This window comes from Tachyglossus aculeatus, chromosome 24 (genome assembly GCF_015852505.1).
Source record: "Tachyglossus aculeatus isolate mTacAcu1 chromosome 24, mTacAcu1.pri, whole genome shotgun sequence".
NCBI classification, from domain to species: Eukaryota; Metazoa; Chordata; class Mammalia; order Monotremata; family Tachyglossidae; genus Tachyglossus; species Tachyglossus aculeatus.
Window position 1 is genome coordinate 18399659 of NC_052089.1, and position 17883 is coordinate 18417541.

General features: G+C 49.8%; 1 protein-coding gene across 1 annotated transcript in view; it reads left to right on the top strand.

Moving 5' to 3' along the window:
* Nucleotides 1-9692: 9692 nt before the first annotated feature.
* The window catches only part of GBE1 (1,4-alpha-glucan branching enzyme 1), a 180155-nt gene continuing 171964 nt past the window's right edge, over nt 9693-17883 (top strand). Inside the window, exon 1 of the mRNA XM_038766124.1 lies at nt 9693-9825. Within this exon, the coding sequence (XP_038622052.1) occupies nt 9713-9825 (113 nt within the window). The 5' untranslated portion in view covers nt 9693-9712. The remainder of the gene's footprint in view (nt 9826-17883) is intronic.

Sequence of the window (17883 nt, forward strand, 5' to 3'; positions counted from 1 at the left end):
GTGTGACCTTGGGCAAATCACTTCATTTCCCTGTGCTTCAGTTATCTCATCTATCAAATGGGGATTAAGACCCTAAACCCCCATGTGGGGCAGAGACGGTTTCCAACCCGATTTGCTTGTATCGATCCCAGCGCTTAGTACGGTGCCTGGCACATAGTAAGCACTTAACAAATACCACCACCATTATTATTGATAAAATGGGGATTAAATGCCTATTCTCCCTCTGATTCAGACTTTGAGCCCCATGGAGGAAATGAGATATGTCCAACCGGATTATCTTGTATCTACTGTAGTGTCTAGCACTTAGTAAGCAATTAAAAAGTACCATTTAAAAAGAAATCAACCACAGGGACCTTGGGCATTACTTAACTTCTCTAGGCTTCAGTTTCCTCATATTTACAATGAGGATAAAAGAGACTGTGACCTCTGTGTGGAACAGGAATCTCTTGAATCTACTCTAGCACAAAGTAAGGGCATAATAAAGGCCATAATTATTATCGGCGAGCCACCTGCCTGAGTAAATTCTTTTTACTGAAAAAAAACAACTTCACCTTTATCAAAGGAGAAAGAAGAAAAATTTTAGCTCAAATCTTCATGAAGGATAATCTAAGATGTTGAGGCCTATGACGGATGAAATTAAACACACACACACACACACACGCACGCACGCAACATAAAAAGAATACTCTGCAATCATCATGTCTTCAAGTTCCTCCAACTTCTTCACCAGATAAGGCTATGGGAGAATTATTAATGGAAAGGATGGGTGGCTCAGGGGATTTATAACAGAAGTTAGAATGCTTCACCTCTAGGTCACCATTTCTCATCCAACCCACATCAATGTCATTGAGTGTCATTATCATCGGAAAACTATTAAGTGGCCTCTCTGAAATGAGTCGGTTGTCTCAGTCTAGTTTCTAGTTGACAGTTGTCTCCATCACAGAAAACACTCTCACAGTGGGCGGTCTGTGCAGAGAGGTTAAAGGTGAATGAGTATCGAGAGAGACTGACTGTCTCCTCGTGGGTGGTGGTCTGCTCAGGGCACCCCTAGGAGCATGGGAGTGGGAGGAAGCAGATTTCATGGCCACTATCAGTTCTGTGCTAAACCCGTGGTTAAAATGAGAAAATTTAGGTTTCCAAACGTACCATCCGATCCTTTTTCATAAGTGTTACTCTCCTGTAAAAGTGCATTTATAAAGAAATAGATACGATGGGCAATTTGTGATTTGAGATAGTTTTGAGAGACAAAACGGTTCCCTATTTTAATCGGGACAATGACTTTATTTTCCTACAAAGGGGGTGCCACAGGAGGAAGGAGAATTTTAGCGATTTAATCCAAGAAAACTGTTAGAAAAACACATAAAACCATTTATTCATTAAAATCACTATCAAATGCATTCTATTTCATTATAGGGAATATAGGGAATCCTATATAAATAATGGAGCTAGATGAATATTGCGCGTTACCATGCAACAGGCATCCTGAAAAGACAGCTATTTTAATTTGATATTCTTTAGATCCTTTCGTTAACGGACACTGACACCCTGTTCTCTAGATCATAGAAAGCTAGAATTTTAACTACGCAACTAATCTTATTTATGTGAATGTTTGGTGCAGCGGAGTCAAGTCAGTTCCCCTGAACTGGGTGGTTTGAATCAATATGGTAAATAATTCATTTTTTGTCATGGACAGGAATAATGCATTCGTGCCATATGACGTGAAACGCTGCTAACCAAAACACACGTAAAACTTCTAATCTCCACTTGCCTGCTTTGGGACCTTGGGCAAATCACAGTTCTCTGTGCCTCAAGTCACCTCAACTGTGAAATAGTGGCTAAGACTGTGAGCCTCTATGTGGGATGGGGACTGTGTCCAACCCGATTATTTTGTATCTACCGGCTTTTGTCTTGTATCTACCTGTATCGACCTGCTTAGTACCAGATGTGACATGTAAGTGCTTAGCAAATGACCATTTTAAAAAAAATATGCCCAAGCTCCGTATGGGTAGGAAGTGCATCTACCACAGCTCAGGTTTATTTTACTCTCCTAAGTGCTTAGTACAGTGGTCTGCACACATTAAGCGCTCAGCAAATACCACTAGCTGATCGATTGGGTAATTCTGGAGCTGAAGGTTTCACAAGTCCTTGCTAGGTTTTGTCCAGTGGTGCTCTACAAGGTGTGCTTTTTTAGGAAGATGAGGAAGCTTCTGAAAGCTTCCCAGTTGCCTGAGTAGAAGTGAAATCGCTGTTGCAGAACATCCTCGGTACTCCTGTGACAAGTTGTTACATTCTTGACCAACTGACTTTAGGAAATACGGGTTTTTGTTTGTGTGACCGACTCTGCTCACGTGCCACCATTTTTTTTTATGTCAGCACAAAGGAGTGGAAAGCAAAGCTATTTTGTAATCTCATGCTGCTGCTGGGGCAGGAGAGGGGTCGATGGAAAGTCCTGGATGACCTCCACTAAAGTGGCCGGAGTGGGTCAAAGTACTAAAGTCCTTCCCCAGCCTGGGTCCATATGGGATGGGAAGGGGAACACCAGAAGGGCCATTCTGATACCTTTTCCAACCTGTTCCGGTTACCTTCCACACATGCAGGCACCTCGCCATTTTTATTAACTTGACACCACAATTTATCTAGGTAAAAGAGTGTTTTTGGAAGAACTCCCTTTGTAGCACATTCTCTCCCAAATGTGTGGTGGAAGAACTGAATAAACTGAGTTGGGAAAACAGGATGACCATTGTGGACAAATGGAAAGAGAACGGGATTGGGAATCAGGAGGCCAAAATTGAAATCCCAGCTCCGCTACTGGACTGCGCTGCGAGCCTGCCTCGATATCCTAACCTGTAAAATGGGGAAAACATACACGTTCTCCCTACCTCTCAGACTGTGAACGCACCATGGGACCGGAGCAACGTTTGATCTGATTCTATCGACACCTAGGCTTAGCACATATTAAGTGCTTCCTGAGTACCATGCAGAATTGTATATAACTTGGGACCTCTCCAAGCTTGTTTCCTTGCCACTTCTCCCTTAATAGCCAGGAGGGTGTATGTGTGTGCCCCTGTAGGTGTCGTTGGATGAAAAGTCAGAGGGGATGGTTGTCAGCATTCTGGAGTGTCTGTAGAAATTGTCATTGTAATTATGGTATTTGATAAGTGCTTACTATGTGCCAAGCATTGTACTAACTGGTGGGAGAGATACAAGATAATCAGGTACCACCTAGGGCACACAGTCTAAGTAGGAAGGAGAACAGGCATTGAATCCCCATTTTGCAGATGAGGGAAATGAGGCACAGAGAAGTTAAGCGACTTGCCCAAGGTCACACAGCAGGTATGTGGTAGAACCAGGATGACAACGCAGGTCCTCTGACTCGCAGGCCCATGCTCTTTCCACTAGGTCATGTAGTCCCGGAATCAGCCAATCAACCCATCAGTCGTATTTACTGAGTGCTTACTGCACACAGAACACTGTAGTAAGCACTTGGGAGAGTACAGTTTAACAGAGTGGGTAGACATGTTCTCTGCCCACAGTGAGCTTACAGTGTAGAGATGCTTGTTTTGATGTCTGTCTCCCCCATTCTAGACTGTGAGCCCATTGTGGGCGGGGATTGGCTCTCTTTGTGACTGAATTGTACTTTCCAAGCGCTTAGTACAGTGCTCTGAACACAGTAAGCGCTCAATAAATACGATTGAATGAATGAGTGAATGAATGATGTTGTGACACCCAGATTGAACACATACTAGACTTGCTTCAGCCCAGATGTGGTGGTTGGTTTGAGTGCTCAGGGAGCACCCCGATTCTGGGATATTTGGGTAGTTTCCTGAATTTGTCCGAGGCTGCCTCCCAAAATTCAGAACTGCGATACCTTAAGGGCGACATCTGGTCAATGGGCAACGGCTCTATTTTTTTCTTGATAGGGCAAACAAACAAACAAAAATTACCCATGTCAGCCGGTGGGGATACTGAAGTTTTAGCCCGATCAGCATCTGAGATGCTGAGCTGCAGAATAGCCCTCAGTATTCGGTAGTTAAAGAAAAACCTGTCATCACTTCCCTTTCCCTGATGGCCTCTGGGAAAGGAGGTAGTGCCTTCTGGATATCCTCCTGCCTTCAGGACATCTCAACATGTCCAAGACTGAGCTCCTTATCTTCCCTCCCAAACCCTGTCCTCCCCTGACTTTCCCGGCACAACCATTCTTCCCGTCTCACAAGGCCGCAACCTCGGTGTCATCCTTGATTCCTCTCTCTCATTCACCCCAAGCATGCAATCCGTCACCAAAACCCGCCGGTCTCACCTTCCCAACGTTGCCAAAATCCACCCTGTCCTCTCCATCTGCTCCACTACCATGTTAGTACAATCGCTCATCCTATCCCGACTGGATTACTACATTGGCCTCCTTTCTGATCTCCCATCCTCCTGTCTCTTCCCGCTTCAGTCTATACTTCACGCCGCTGCCCGGATCGTCTTTGTGCAGAAATGCTCTGGGCATGTTACTCCCCTCCTCAAAAATCTCCAGTGACTACCAACCAACCTATGCATCACGCAAAAACTCCTTACCCTCGGCTTCAAGGCTGTCCATCCCCTCGCCCCCTCCTACCTCACCTCCCTTCTCTCCTTCTACAGCCCACCCCGCACCCTCCACTCCTCTGCCACTAATCTCCTCACTGTGCCTCATTCTCTCCTGTCCCACCATCGACCCCCCCACCCCACAACCCTTGTTTATATATGTACATATTTATTATTCTATTTATTTTATTAATGTGTATATAGCTATAATTCTATTTATTTCTACCGGTGCTGTTTATGCCTGTCTACTTGTTTCGTTGTCTGTCTCCCCCCTTATAGACTGTGAGCCCGTTGTTGGGCAGGGATTGTCTCTGTTGCCAAATTGTACTTTCCCTGCACTTAGTCCAGTGCTCTACACACAGTAGGTGCTCAATAAATGTGATTGAATAAATGGATATAATTCTATTTCTTTATATTGATGCCTGTTTGCTTGTTTTGTTGCTCTACACACAGTAGGTGCTCAATAAATGCGATTGAATAAATGGGTATAATTCTATTTATTTATATCGATGCCCGTTTGCTTGTTTTGTTGCCCGTCTCCCCCCTTCTAGACTTTGGGCCCGTTGCTGGATAGGGATTGCCTCTCTTTGTTGCTGCATAGTACTATCCAAGAGCTAGTGCTTTGCACATAGTAAGCGCTTAATAAATGCCATCATCATCATCAGTCCAGTGGTCTGCACACAGTAAGCTCTCAATAAAGACGATTGGACGAATGAATGAATGAATAGTGGGATGCCACGACTTGTTTTTCTAAAATGGGTGGGTACTGGTTAAGTCAGAGGGCTGCTATAGACGGGGGATGTAGCCTTGAAGAGTTCTGATTCATTTCAGTGAAAACACCTCCCGCCCCTCTGCCACGGGTCTGTCGTGTGTGACCTTGGGTGAGTCACTTCCCTTCTCTGGGCCGCAGTCCCCTCCTCTGTCAAATGCGAATTCATTCATTCATTCATTCAATCGTATTTATTGAGTGCTTACTGTGTGCAGAGAACTGTACTAAGCGCTTGGGAAGTACAAGTTGGCAACATATAGAGACGGTCCCTACCCAACAGTGGGCTCGCAGTCTAGAAGGGGCAGACAGCGAACAAAACAAAACATACTAACAAAATAAAATACATAGACTAGATATGTACAAATAAAATAAATAAATAAATAGAGTAATAAATATGTAATAAATATAATAAATAGTAATAGTATAGTAGTAGTAATAGTAGTAATAGTAATAAATATAAAATGCGAATTCATTCATTCATTCACTCGTATTTATTGAGCGCTTACTGTGTGCAGAGCACTGTACTAAGCGCTTGGGAAGTACCTGTTGGCAACATGTAGAGACAGTCCCTACCCAACAGTGGGCTCACAGTCTAGAAGGGGGAGACAGCGAACAAAACAAGACATACTAACAAAATAAAATACATAGAATAAATATGTACAAATAAAATAAATAAATAGAGTAATAAATCCGTACAAACATATATACATATATACAGGTGCTGTGGGGATGGGGAGGAGGCGGACCGGGGCGGGTATGGATCCGACCCGATAAGTTTGTAATAATAAGAATAACGATGGTCTTTGTTAAGTGCTTACTATGTGCCCAGCACTGTTCTGAGCTCCGGGGGAGATACAAGGTCAGTGTAAAGAGCCCGGGCTTTGGAGTCAGAGGTCGTGGGTTCAAATCCCCGCTCCGCCGATTGTTAGCTGTGTGACTTTGGGCAAGTCACTTTACTTCTCTGGGCCTCAGTTCCCTGATCTGGAAAATGGGGATTCATTCATTCATTCAATCGTATTTATTGAGCACTTACTGTGTGCAGAGCAATGGACTAAGCGCTTATGAAGACGATGAGGATGAAGACCGTGAGCCCCCCGTGGGACGTCATTATTATTATTATTATTATCAGTCTTATTATTATTACAGTCTTCATCCCCATTTCACAGACGAAGTTCTCCCCCAAGCGCTTAATCATCATCATCATCATCATCAATCGCATTTATTGAGCGCTTCCTGTGTGCAGAGCACTGTACTAAGCGCTTGGGAAGTACAAATTGGCAACATATAGAGACAGTCCCTGCCCAACAGTGGGGTCACAGTCTAAAAGGGGGAGACAGGGAACAAAACCAAACATACTAACAAAATAAAATAAATAGAATAGATATGTACAAGTAAAATAAATAAATAAATAGAGTAATAAATATGTACAAACATATACACAGGTGCTGTGGGGAAGGGAAGGAGGTAAGATGGGGGGTGGAGAGGGGGACACGCACACACTAAGCGCTCAATAAAGAAAGCTCGATAAGCTCAGTGGAACGAGCACGGGCTTTGGAGTCAGAGGTCATGGGTTCAAGTCCCTTCACTTCTCTGTGCCTCAGTGACCTCATCTGTAAAATGGGGATTAAGATTGTGAGCCCCGCCGTGGGACAACCTGATCACTTTGTAACCTCCCCAGCGCTTAGAGCGGTGCTTTGCACATAGTAAGCGCTTAATAAATGCCATTATCATTATTAAATACGATGGAAGGAATGAATGAAGTGAGTGGCCCAAAGTTACCCAACTGCCAAGTGGCGGAGGCAGGATTTGAACCTGAGGCCTCTTCTTCCCCAACCCGGGCTCTTTTGCCACCGAGCCGGGCTACTTCTCGTCTCTCTGTCGGCGGTTAGTACAGCGCTGCGGATTGCTGCTGTTGTTGTTAATAATAATAATAATAACATTTATTAATCGCTTACTATGTGCAAAGCACTGTTCTAAACGATGGGGAGGTTACAAGGTGATTAGGTTGTCCCACAGGGGGCTCACAATCCTAATCCCCATTTTCCAGATGAGGGAACTGAGGCCCAGAGAAGTGAAGTGACTTGCCCAAAGTCACACAGCTGACAGTTGGCGGAGCTGGGATTCGAACCCATGACCTCTGACTCCAAAGCCCGGGCTCTTTCCACTGAGCCACGCTGCTTCTCCAATAATAATAATGATGATGGCATTTAAGCGCTTACTATGTGCAAAGCACTGTTCTAAATGCTGGGGGGGGGGTGATACAAGGTGATCATGTTGTCCCACTGGGGGCTGTCAGTCTTCATCCCCAGTTTACAGATGAGGGAACTGAGGCTCAGAGAATAATAAATAATAATAATAATAATAATAGCATTTATTAAGCACTTACTATGTGCAAAGCACTGTTCTAAGCGCTGGGGAGTTTACAAGGTGATCAAGTTGACCCACGCGGGGCTCCCAGTCTTCATTCCCAGTTTACAGATGAGGGAAGTGAGGCTCAGAGAATAATAAATAATAATAATAAAAATAATGGCATTTATTAAGCACTTACTATGTGCAAAGCACGGTTCTAAGCACTGGGGAGGTTACAAGGTGATGAGGTTGTCCCACGGGGGGTTCCCAGTCTTTATCCCCAGTTTACAGATGAGGGAACTGAGGCACAGAGAAGTTAAGTGACTCGCCCAAAGTCACACAGCTGAAATGACTTGCCCAAGGTCACACAGCAGACAATAATAATGATGGTATTTGTTAAGCGATTACTATGTGTAAAGCACTGTTCTAAGCGCTGGAGGGGGAATACAAAGTGATCAGGTTGTCCCACATGGGGCTCACAGTCTTCACCCCCATTTTACAGATGAGGTAAATGAGGCACAGAGAAGTTAAGTGGCTTGCCCAAGGTCACACAGCAGGCGAGTGGCTGAGGCAGGATTCGAACCCCGACCTCTGACTCCCAAGCCCGTGTTCTTTCCACTGGGACACGCTGCTTCTCAGACGTGGTGGAGGCGGGATTATAATAATAATGATGATGGCATTTGTTAAGCGCTTACTATGTGCAGAGCACTGTTCTAAGCGCTGGGGGGGGGGGAATACAAGGTGATCAGGTTGTCCCATGTGGGGCTCACAGTCTTAATCCCCATTTTACAGATGAGGTAACTGAGGCTCGGAGAAGTGAAGTGACTTGCCCAAAGTCACACAGCAGACATGTGGAGGAGCTGGATTCGAAACCATGACCTCTGCTTCCAAGCCCGTGCTTTGTCCACTGAGCCATGCTGCTTCCCAGACGTGTGGTGGAGGTGGGATTATAATAATAATAATAAAATAGTAATAATAATAATGATGGCATTTGTTAAGCCCTTACTATGTGCAGAGCACTGTTCTAAGCGCTGGGGGGGGGAATACAAGGTGATCAAGTTGTCCCACGTGGGGCTCACAGGCAATCCCCATTTTACAGATGAGGTAACTGAAGCTCAGAGAAGTGAAGTGAATTGCCCAAGGTCACACAGCAGAGTCTGGGAAGGCCTCCTGGAGGATTTGAACCCACGACGTCCGCCTCCCAAGCCCGGGCTCAGAGAAGTGAAGTGAATTGCCCAAGGTCACACAGCAGACATGTGGCGGAGCTGGATTCAATCAATCAATCAATCAATCAATCGTATTTATTGAGCGCTTGCTGTGTGCGGAGCACTGTACTAAGCGTTTGGGAAGTCCAAGTTGGCAACATCTAGAGACGGTCCCTACCCAACAGTGGGCTCACAGTCTAAAAGGGGGAGACGGACAACAAAACCAAACATGCTAACCAAATAAAATAAATAGAATAGATATGTACAAGTAAAATAAATAGAGTAATAAATACGTACAAACATATACATATATACAGGTGCTGTGGGGAAGGGAAGGAGGTAAGATGGAGAGGGGGGAGAGGAAGGAAGGGGCTGAGTCTGGGAAGGCCTCCTGGAGGATTCGAACCCACGACGTCCGCCTCCCAAGCCCGGGCTCAGAGAAGTGCAGTGAATTGCCCAAGGTCACACAGCAGACATGTGGCGGAGCTGGATTCAATCAATCAATCGTATTTATTGAGCGCTTGCTCCACTGAGCCACGCTGCTTCTCTAGAAGCAGCACCACCTGGGACTCCCCAGCCCGGGCTCTTTCCACTGGCAGCGCCGGGGCTTCTCTAGGGCGGACGGGGAGGGGGGGCGGGAGAGGGGGAGGAGCCCGGGGAGGTCAGGGAGCGTCCCGTAAAGAGGCCCGGCCCAACGCCGCCCCCGCCGCCCCCAGCTCCGGCCGTCCGTCCGGCCGTCGTTCCGGGCCGCTCGCTGCGGCTCCGCTGGGCCCCGCTCGGCTCCCCTCCCTCCCTCCCTCGGGCTGCGGCCCACAGGAACATGGCGGCGGCGGCGGCGGCGGCGGGGGCGGGGGGCGAGGCTGCGCCGGAGCTGTCCCTGCTGCTGGACACCGACCCCTACCTGCGCCCCTTCGCCGCCCACTACGAGCGAAGGTACCGAGCCCGGCCCCGGCCCTCCCCGCTCCCTCCTCCCCCAGCCGGCTCCCCCCGCTCCCTCCCCTCCGACCGGCTCCCCCAAGTGTTCCGCCCCGCCCGACTCCTCCCCTCGGGTCTCCCCCGACTCCCCCCGTCCCGTCTGATTCCTCTCCTCGGGTCTCCCCCGACTCTCCCCCCCCCCCCGCCGGCCCTCCCCGCTCCCCCGCGGCCGGCTCCCCCCGCCGGCTCCCCCCAAGTGTTTCCCCCCCCCCCCGCCCCGCCCGACTCCTCCCCTTGGGTCTCCCCCGACTCCCTCCACCCCGATCCCCCCCCCGGGCCCCCCGCTCCCCCCAAGTGTTCCCCCCTCCCGCCCCGCCAGACTCCCCCCCCCCCCCGGGCTCCCCCAGTTCCCCCCCTCCCTCCGGGCTCCCCCCGCCCCGCCCGGCTGCTCCCCTCGGGTCTCCCCAGACTCCCCCCCCGGGCTCCCCCCGCTCCCCCCCCCGGCCAGCTCCCCCGGCTCCCCCCTTGTGTTCCCTCCCCCCCCCGCTCCTCCCCTCGGGTCTCCCCCGACTCCCCCCCCGGCCCTCCCCGCTTCCCCCCGGGCTCTCCCAGTTCCCCCCCGCTCCCCCCAAGTGTTCCCCCCCCGCTCCCCCCCAAGTGTTTTCCCCCCTCCCCCCCGGCCCTCGCCGCTCCCCCCGGGCTCCCCCAGTCCCCCCCCCGCCGGGGTCTCCCCCCCCGGCCCTCCCCGCTCCCCCCCGGGGCTCCCCCGCTCCCCCCCCGCTCCCCCCACGAGTTCCCCCCCTCCCCTCCCGGCTCCTCCCCTCGGGTCTCCCCCGACTCCCCCCCCCCGGCTCCCCCCGCTCCCCCCGCCCCCGGCGGCTCCGCCTGCTCCCCCCAAGGGTCCCCCCCCCATCAATCAATCGTATTTACTGAGCGCTTACTGCGTGCAGAACACTGTACTAAGCGCTTGGGAAGCACAAGTCGGCAACCTAGAGAGACGGTCCCTACCCAACAGCGGGCTCACAGGCTAGAAGGGGGAGACAGAAGAACAAAACCAAACAGACTAACACAATAAAAGAAATAGAATAGAGAGGTACAAGTCAAATAAATAAATAGAGTAATAAGTATGTACAAACATAGATACGTAATATACAGCCTCCTCCCCCTCGCTTCCCCATCATTCATTCATTCATTCATTCATTCATTCAACCGTATTTATTGAGCGCTTACTGTGCGCAGAGCACTGTACTAAGCGCGCTTGGGACGTCCAAGTTGGCAACAGAACAAGTTGGCCATCAGGCCTCCCCCCCTCCGTCCCGCGTACTGAGCGCCCCCAGAGAGAGGCAGCGGGGCTCCCGAGTCCCAGGGCCTGGGTTCTAATCCCGCCTCCGCCGCCTGTCAGCTGGGGGACTCTGCCCAAGGCACTTCACTTGGACTTCACAGGCGCTTAGTACAGTGCTCTGCACACAGTAAGCGCCCAATAAATACGATTGAATGAATGACCGCACACCGCTGAACTGAGCGCTTACGGGGGGGCCGCAAAGCAGTGTACTGAGCGCTTACGGGGGGGAAGCACAGCACTGTACTGAGCGCCTTGGAGCGCCGCACAGCGCTGTACTGAGCGCTTATGGTGCCGCACAGAGCTGTACTGAAAACTAACGGGGGGGCGCCCACCGCTGTACTGAGCGCTTATGGGGGGGGCGCACAGCAGTGTACTGAGCGCCTTTAGGGGCCCTCACAGCAATTTACTGAGCTCTAACGGGGGGGGGGGGGGGCGCACAGCATTGTACTGAGCGCCCTTAGGGGGCTGCACAGCAGTGTAGTGAACGCGTATGGGGGCCGCACGGCAGTTAAATATGCGCTTACGGAGGGGGCGCACAGCACTGTACTGAGCGCCTTTGGAGGGGGCGCACAGCACTGTACTGAGCGCCTTTGTGGGAGGCCGCACAGCAGTGTACTGAGCGCCTTTGTGGGAGGCCGCACAGCAGTGTACTGAGCGCCTTTGTGGGAGGCCGCACAGCAGTGTACTGGGTGCTAACGGGGGGGCCGCACAGCGCTGTACTGAGCACTAATGGGCGGGCCGCACGGCCCTGTACTGAGCGCCTTTGGGGGACCGCACAGCAGTGTACTGAGTGCCTTTAGGGGGCCGCACAACAGTGTAGTGAGCGCTTACAGGGGCCGCACAGCAGTGTACTGAGTGCCTTTAGGGGGCCGCACAACAGTGTGGTGAGCGCTTACAGGGGCTGCACAGCAGTGTACTGAGCGCTCACGGGGGCCGCACAGCATTTAACTGAGCGCTTACGGAGGGGGCGCACAGCATTGTAATGAACGCCTTTGCAGAGCCGCACAGCGCTGTACTGAGCGCTTATGGGGGGCTGTACTAAGCGCTGAGGGGGGCCGCACAGCTGTGTAGAGAGCCTTTACAGGAGCCATTCAGCGCTTACGGGGGGGCGGGGGGGTTGTACAGCAGTGTGATGAGCGTTTACAGGGGCCGCACAGCGCTGTACTGAGCGCTTATGGGGGGGTGGCGCACAGCAGTGTAGTGAGCGCCTTTAGGGGGCCGCACAGCACTGCACTGAGCGCCTTTGGGGGGCCGTACAGCGCTGTACTGAGCGCCTTTGGGGGGGGCGTACAGCGCTGTACTGAACGCCTTTAGTGGGCCGCAAGACAGTGTGGTGAGCGCTTCGGGGGCTGCACAGCAGTTAACTGAGCGCTTAATGAGGGGGCGCACAGCAGTGTACTGAGCGCCTTTGGGGGGGCCGCACAGCAGTGTACTGAGCGCTTACGGGAGCCGCATAGCAGTTAACTGAGCACTTACGGAGGGAGTGCACAGCATTGTACTGAACGCCTTTGGGGGGCCTCGCAGCGCTGTACTGAGCGCCTTTGAGGGGGCCGCACAGCAATGTAGTGAGCGCATACGGGGGGAGGGGCCGCACAGCAGTGTAGTGAGTGCATACGGGGGGGGCGCACAGCGCTGTACTGAGCGCTTACGGGGGGCTGCACAGTGTTGTATTGAGCACCCTTTGGGGGGCCGCACAGCAGTGTATTGAGCGTCTTTGGGCCGCACAGTGCTGTACTGAGCGCCTTTGGGGGGGGCCGCACAGCGCTGTACTGAGCGCCTTTGGGGGGCCGCACAGCAGTGTAGTGAGAGCCTTTGGGGGGCTGCACAGTGTTGTATTGAGCGCCCTTTGGGGGGCCGCACAGCAGTGTAATGAGCGTCTTTGAGCCGCACATTGCTGTACTGAGCGCCTTTGGGGGGGGCGCACAGCACTGTGCTGAGCGCCTTTGGGGGGGGCGCACAGCACTGTGCTGAGCGCCTTTGGGGGGCCGCACAACACTGTACTGAGCGCTTACGGGGGGCTGCACAGTGTTGTATTGAGCTCCCTTTGGGGGACCGCACAGCAGAGTAATGAGCGTCTTTGGGGGGCCGCACAGTGCTGTACTGAGCGCCTTTGGGGGGCCGCACAGCAGTGTAGTGAGCGCCTTTGGGGGGCCGCACAGCAGTGTAGTGAGCGCCTTTGGGGGGACGCACAGCAGTGTAGTGAGCGCCTTTGGGGGGACGCACAGCAGTGTAGTGAGCGGCTTTGGGGGCCGCACAGCAGTGTAGTGATCGCTTACGGGGGCCGCACAGCAGTGTAATGATCGCTTACGGGGGGGGGGGGGTCGCACAGCTCTGTACTGAGCGCCGAAGCGCAGACTGCATTAGAATGAGCAGAAGCGTCCCTTCCCCATCAATCAAGCAATCGTATGGAGCGGTTGCTAGCTGCGGAGCACTGTATTGAGCGCCAGGCCCAGGAGACTGCAAACAGCAGGAGCGGTCACGTCCCCTGCCGATCAGTTGATCGTCTTTATTGAGCGTCTAAAGAGTGCACAGCACTGTACTAAGCGCTTGGGATGGACGGTGTAAATGCATGAGCGGTCACGGCCCCCCACGATCAGTCGATCGTCTTTATTGAGCGCCTAAAGCGTGCAGAGCACTGTACTAAGCGCTTGGGATGGACGGTGTAAAAGCATGAGCGGTCACGTCCCCCCACGATCAGTCATTCGTCCTGATGAATAATAATGATAATGATGGTATTTGTTAAGCGCTTACTATGTGCCAAGCACTGTTTTAAGCGCTGGGGTGATCAGGTTGGCCCACGTGGGGCTCACAGTCTTCATCCCCATTTTCCAGATGAGAGAACTGAGGCCCAGAGAAGTGAAGTGAGTTGCACAAAGTCATACAGCTGTTGGATAGGGACTGTCTCTATATGTTGCCAACTTGTACTTCCCAAGCGCTTAGTACAGTGCTCTGCACACAGTAAGCGCTCAATAAATACGATTGATGATGATGATACAGCTGTCAAGCGGTGGAAGCGGGATTAGAACCCACGACCACTGAGTCCCCAGCCCAGGCTCTTTCCACTGAGCCACGCTGCTTCTCTGATTGATTCTTGCTTGAGCACCTACTGCACAGCACAACTGAGCGCCTACTGGGTGCAGAGCACTGTACTAAGCGCTCGGGAGAGGATGGCGTAACCTACTTAAAGCAGCAGCGTGGCTCGATGGAAAGAGCCCGGGCTTGGGATTCAGAGGTCATGGGTTCTAATCCCGCTTCCGCCAATTGCCAGCTGTGTGACTTTGGGCAGGTCACTTCACTTCTCTGGGCCTCAGTGACCTCATCTGGAAAATGGGGATGAAGACTGTGAGCCCCACGTGGGACAATCTGATCACCTTGTAATGTCCCCAGTGCTTAGAACAGTACTTTGCACATAGTAAGCGCTTACGAAATGCTATTATTATTATTATTATTATTATTATTATTATTACTGAGGAGTCAGGGCCCGAGCCCACCACGGTCTTAGAGTCTGCAGGACTTGAAGTGGCTCAGTGGAAGAGCCTGGGTTTGGGAGTCAGAGGTCGTGGGTTCTAATCCTGCCTCCCCACTTGCCAGCTGTGTGAGTTTGGAAAAGTCATTTCACTTCTCCGTGCCTCAGTTCCCCCATCTGTAAAATGGGGATTAAGCCTGTGAGCCCCACGTGGGACAACCTGATCACCTTGTATTCACCCCACCCCCACCCCGCGCTTAGAACAGTGCTTCGCACATAGCGCTTAACAAATCATCAATCGTATTTATTGAGCGCTTACTATGTGCAGAGCACTGTTGATAATAATTAACTGCTAATAATAGCACAAATGCTATTATTATCATTATTATTAGAGTTGGGAAGTTCTCGAGCATCATAGACAAGGAGCGTGGCCCAACTTGTACTTCCCAAGCGCTTAGTGCAGTGCTCTGCACACAGTAAGCGCTCAATAAGTACAACTGGATGAATGAAAGGGAAAGAGCCAGGGCTTGGGAGTCAGATGTCGTGGGTTCTAATCCCGACTCCGCCACTTGTCTGCTGTGTGACTTTGGGCAAGTCATCATCATCATCAATCGTATTTATTGAGCGCTTACTATGTGCAGAGCACTGTACTAAGCGCTTGGGAAGTACAAATTGGCAACATGTAGAGACAGTCCCTACCCAACAGTGGGCTCACAGTCGAAAAGGGGGAGACAGAGAACAAAACCAAACATACTAACAAAATAAAATAAATAGACTAGATATGTACAAATAAAATAAATAAATAGAGTAATAAATATGTACAAACATATATACATATATACAGGTGCTGTGGGGAAGGGAAGGAGGTAAGATGGGGGGATGGAGGGGGGACGAGGGGGAGTCACTTCACTTCTCTGGGCCTCAGTTCCCTCATCTGTAAAACGGGGATCATCATCATCATCAATCGTATTTATTGAGCACTTACTATGTGCAGAGCACTGTACTGAGCGCTTGGGAAGTACAAATTGGCAACATATAGAGACAGTCCCTACCCAACAGTGGGCTCACAGTCTAAAGGGGGGAAAGAGAACAAAACCAAACATACTAACAAAATAAAATAGACTAGATATGTACAAGTAAAATAAATAAATAAATAGAGTAATAAATATGTACAAACATATATACATATACAGGTGCTGTGGGGAAGGGAAGGAGGTAAGATGGGGATGAAGACTGCGAGCCCCACGTGGGACAACCTAATTACTTTGTATTCCCCCCAGCGTTTAGAACAGTGCTTGGCACACAGTTAGTGCTTAACAAATGCTATTTATTATTATTATTATTATTATTAGAGTTGGGAAGTTCCCCGGCCCCTCCTCCTTTCCGGCTTGTTGGCCCCCGCCTCCTGCTCAACGGCCTTCTGTCAATTTCTGCGGCAATAACGGCCCGTGGCTTGGTTTAACCGCACAACTCAGCAATTTTCCAGCCTCTTTTAGATTTTTTTTTTAAGTACTTACTAAGCGTCAGTCGTTCAAGCAATCAATCGTATTTATTGAGCGCCTACTACGAAGTACTGGGCAAGATGCAAGCTGCTCAGGTTGGATACAGCCCCAGCCCCACGTGGGTCACAATCTTCATCTCCATTTTACCGGGGAGGGAACTGAAGGCACAGGGAGGTGAAGTGGCTCGCCTGAGGTCACACAGCAAACAAGTGGCAGAGCCGGGATTAAAACCCAGGTCCTCTGGTTTCCAGATCAGTGCATGTCAAGTCCACACTGCTTTTCTGGGAGCATACTGTAGTTTTTCAGGCATAATAATAATAACATAGTTAGAGAAGCACCGTGGCTCCGTGGAAAGAGCACAGGCTTGGGAGCCAGAGGTCATGGGTTCTAATCCCGACTCTGTCACTTGTCAGCTGTGGGACTTTGGGCAAGTTACTTAACTGCTCTGCACACAGTAAGCGCTCAATAAATACGATTGATGTATATATGTTTGTACATATTTATTACTCTATTTTACTTGTACATATCTGTTCTATTTTATTTTGTTAGTATGTTTGGTTTTGTTCTCTGTCTCCCCCTTCTAGACTGGGAGCCCACTGTTGGGTAGGGACTGTCTCTATGTGTTGCCAACTTGTACTTCCCAAGCGCTTAGTACAGTGCCCTGCACACAGTAAGCACCCAATAAATACAATTGATTGATATATATATGTTTGTACATATTTATTACTCTTTATTTATTTTACTTGTACATATCTGTTCTATTTTATTTTGTTAGTATGTTTGGTTTTGTTCTCTGTCTCCCCCTTCTAGACTGTGAGCCCACTGTTGGGTAGGGACTGTCTCTATGTGTTGCCAACTTGTTCTTCCCAAGCGCTTAGTACAGTGTTCTGCACACAGTAAGCGCTCAATAAATACGATTGATTGATTGATTCTCTGGGCCTCAGTTACCTCATCTGTAAAATGGGGATGAAGACTGTGAGCCCCACATGGGACAGCCTGATCACCTTATACCCCCTCCAGCGCTTAGAACCGTGCTTCAGACATAGTAAGAGCTTAACAAATGCCACCATTATTATTATTATTATTGTTATTATTATTATTATTATTATTATAGAGTATACAACTGCCATTCATAGTAGTGGCCAGATTTATGAGGCTATTACTGTTCGTGATGGCAAGCATGTCAATCATATTAATTGAGCATTTACTGTGGACAGTCCTCTAGATTGCAAGTTCATTCTGGGCAGGGGTTGTGTTTATTGCTTTCAAGTGCTTACTACAGTGCTTACTCACAGTAAGCACTCCATGAATATGAATGAATGAATGACAATACAACAGAGTTGGTAAATGCTGGCCCCAAGTATCTTTTTTTCCCTGAAACTTTTTACACTACCTTTGGACCAGGACTTTGTGGTGGATAGGTGTATTTCACAGCCAGCATTTTCACCCTTTGCCAAAACTAATTTTCATCAGGGTGAAGGAGGAATGTTGACTATAGATCGACCTGATTCATGACATATTTATTATAAATACCTCATTTGGAATGATATTTAACCATGGAAATTCCGCAAGTCTTAAAGTCTTAAACCTTGTATTTTTTGTACAATTCAGGGGTTCATTATTTTAGTGGGGATCCATTTAGTGATTCTGTGAACATAATATTTTCCGGCTGTTGGAGAGGAACATGTTAACTGTGTGGTTTGGGGACGTTTTAGTTTGCCCAAAGAGGGTGGTGTTACTTTGGGATTGAGTATTTACGGTTGTGA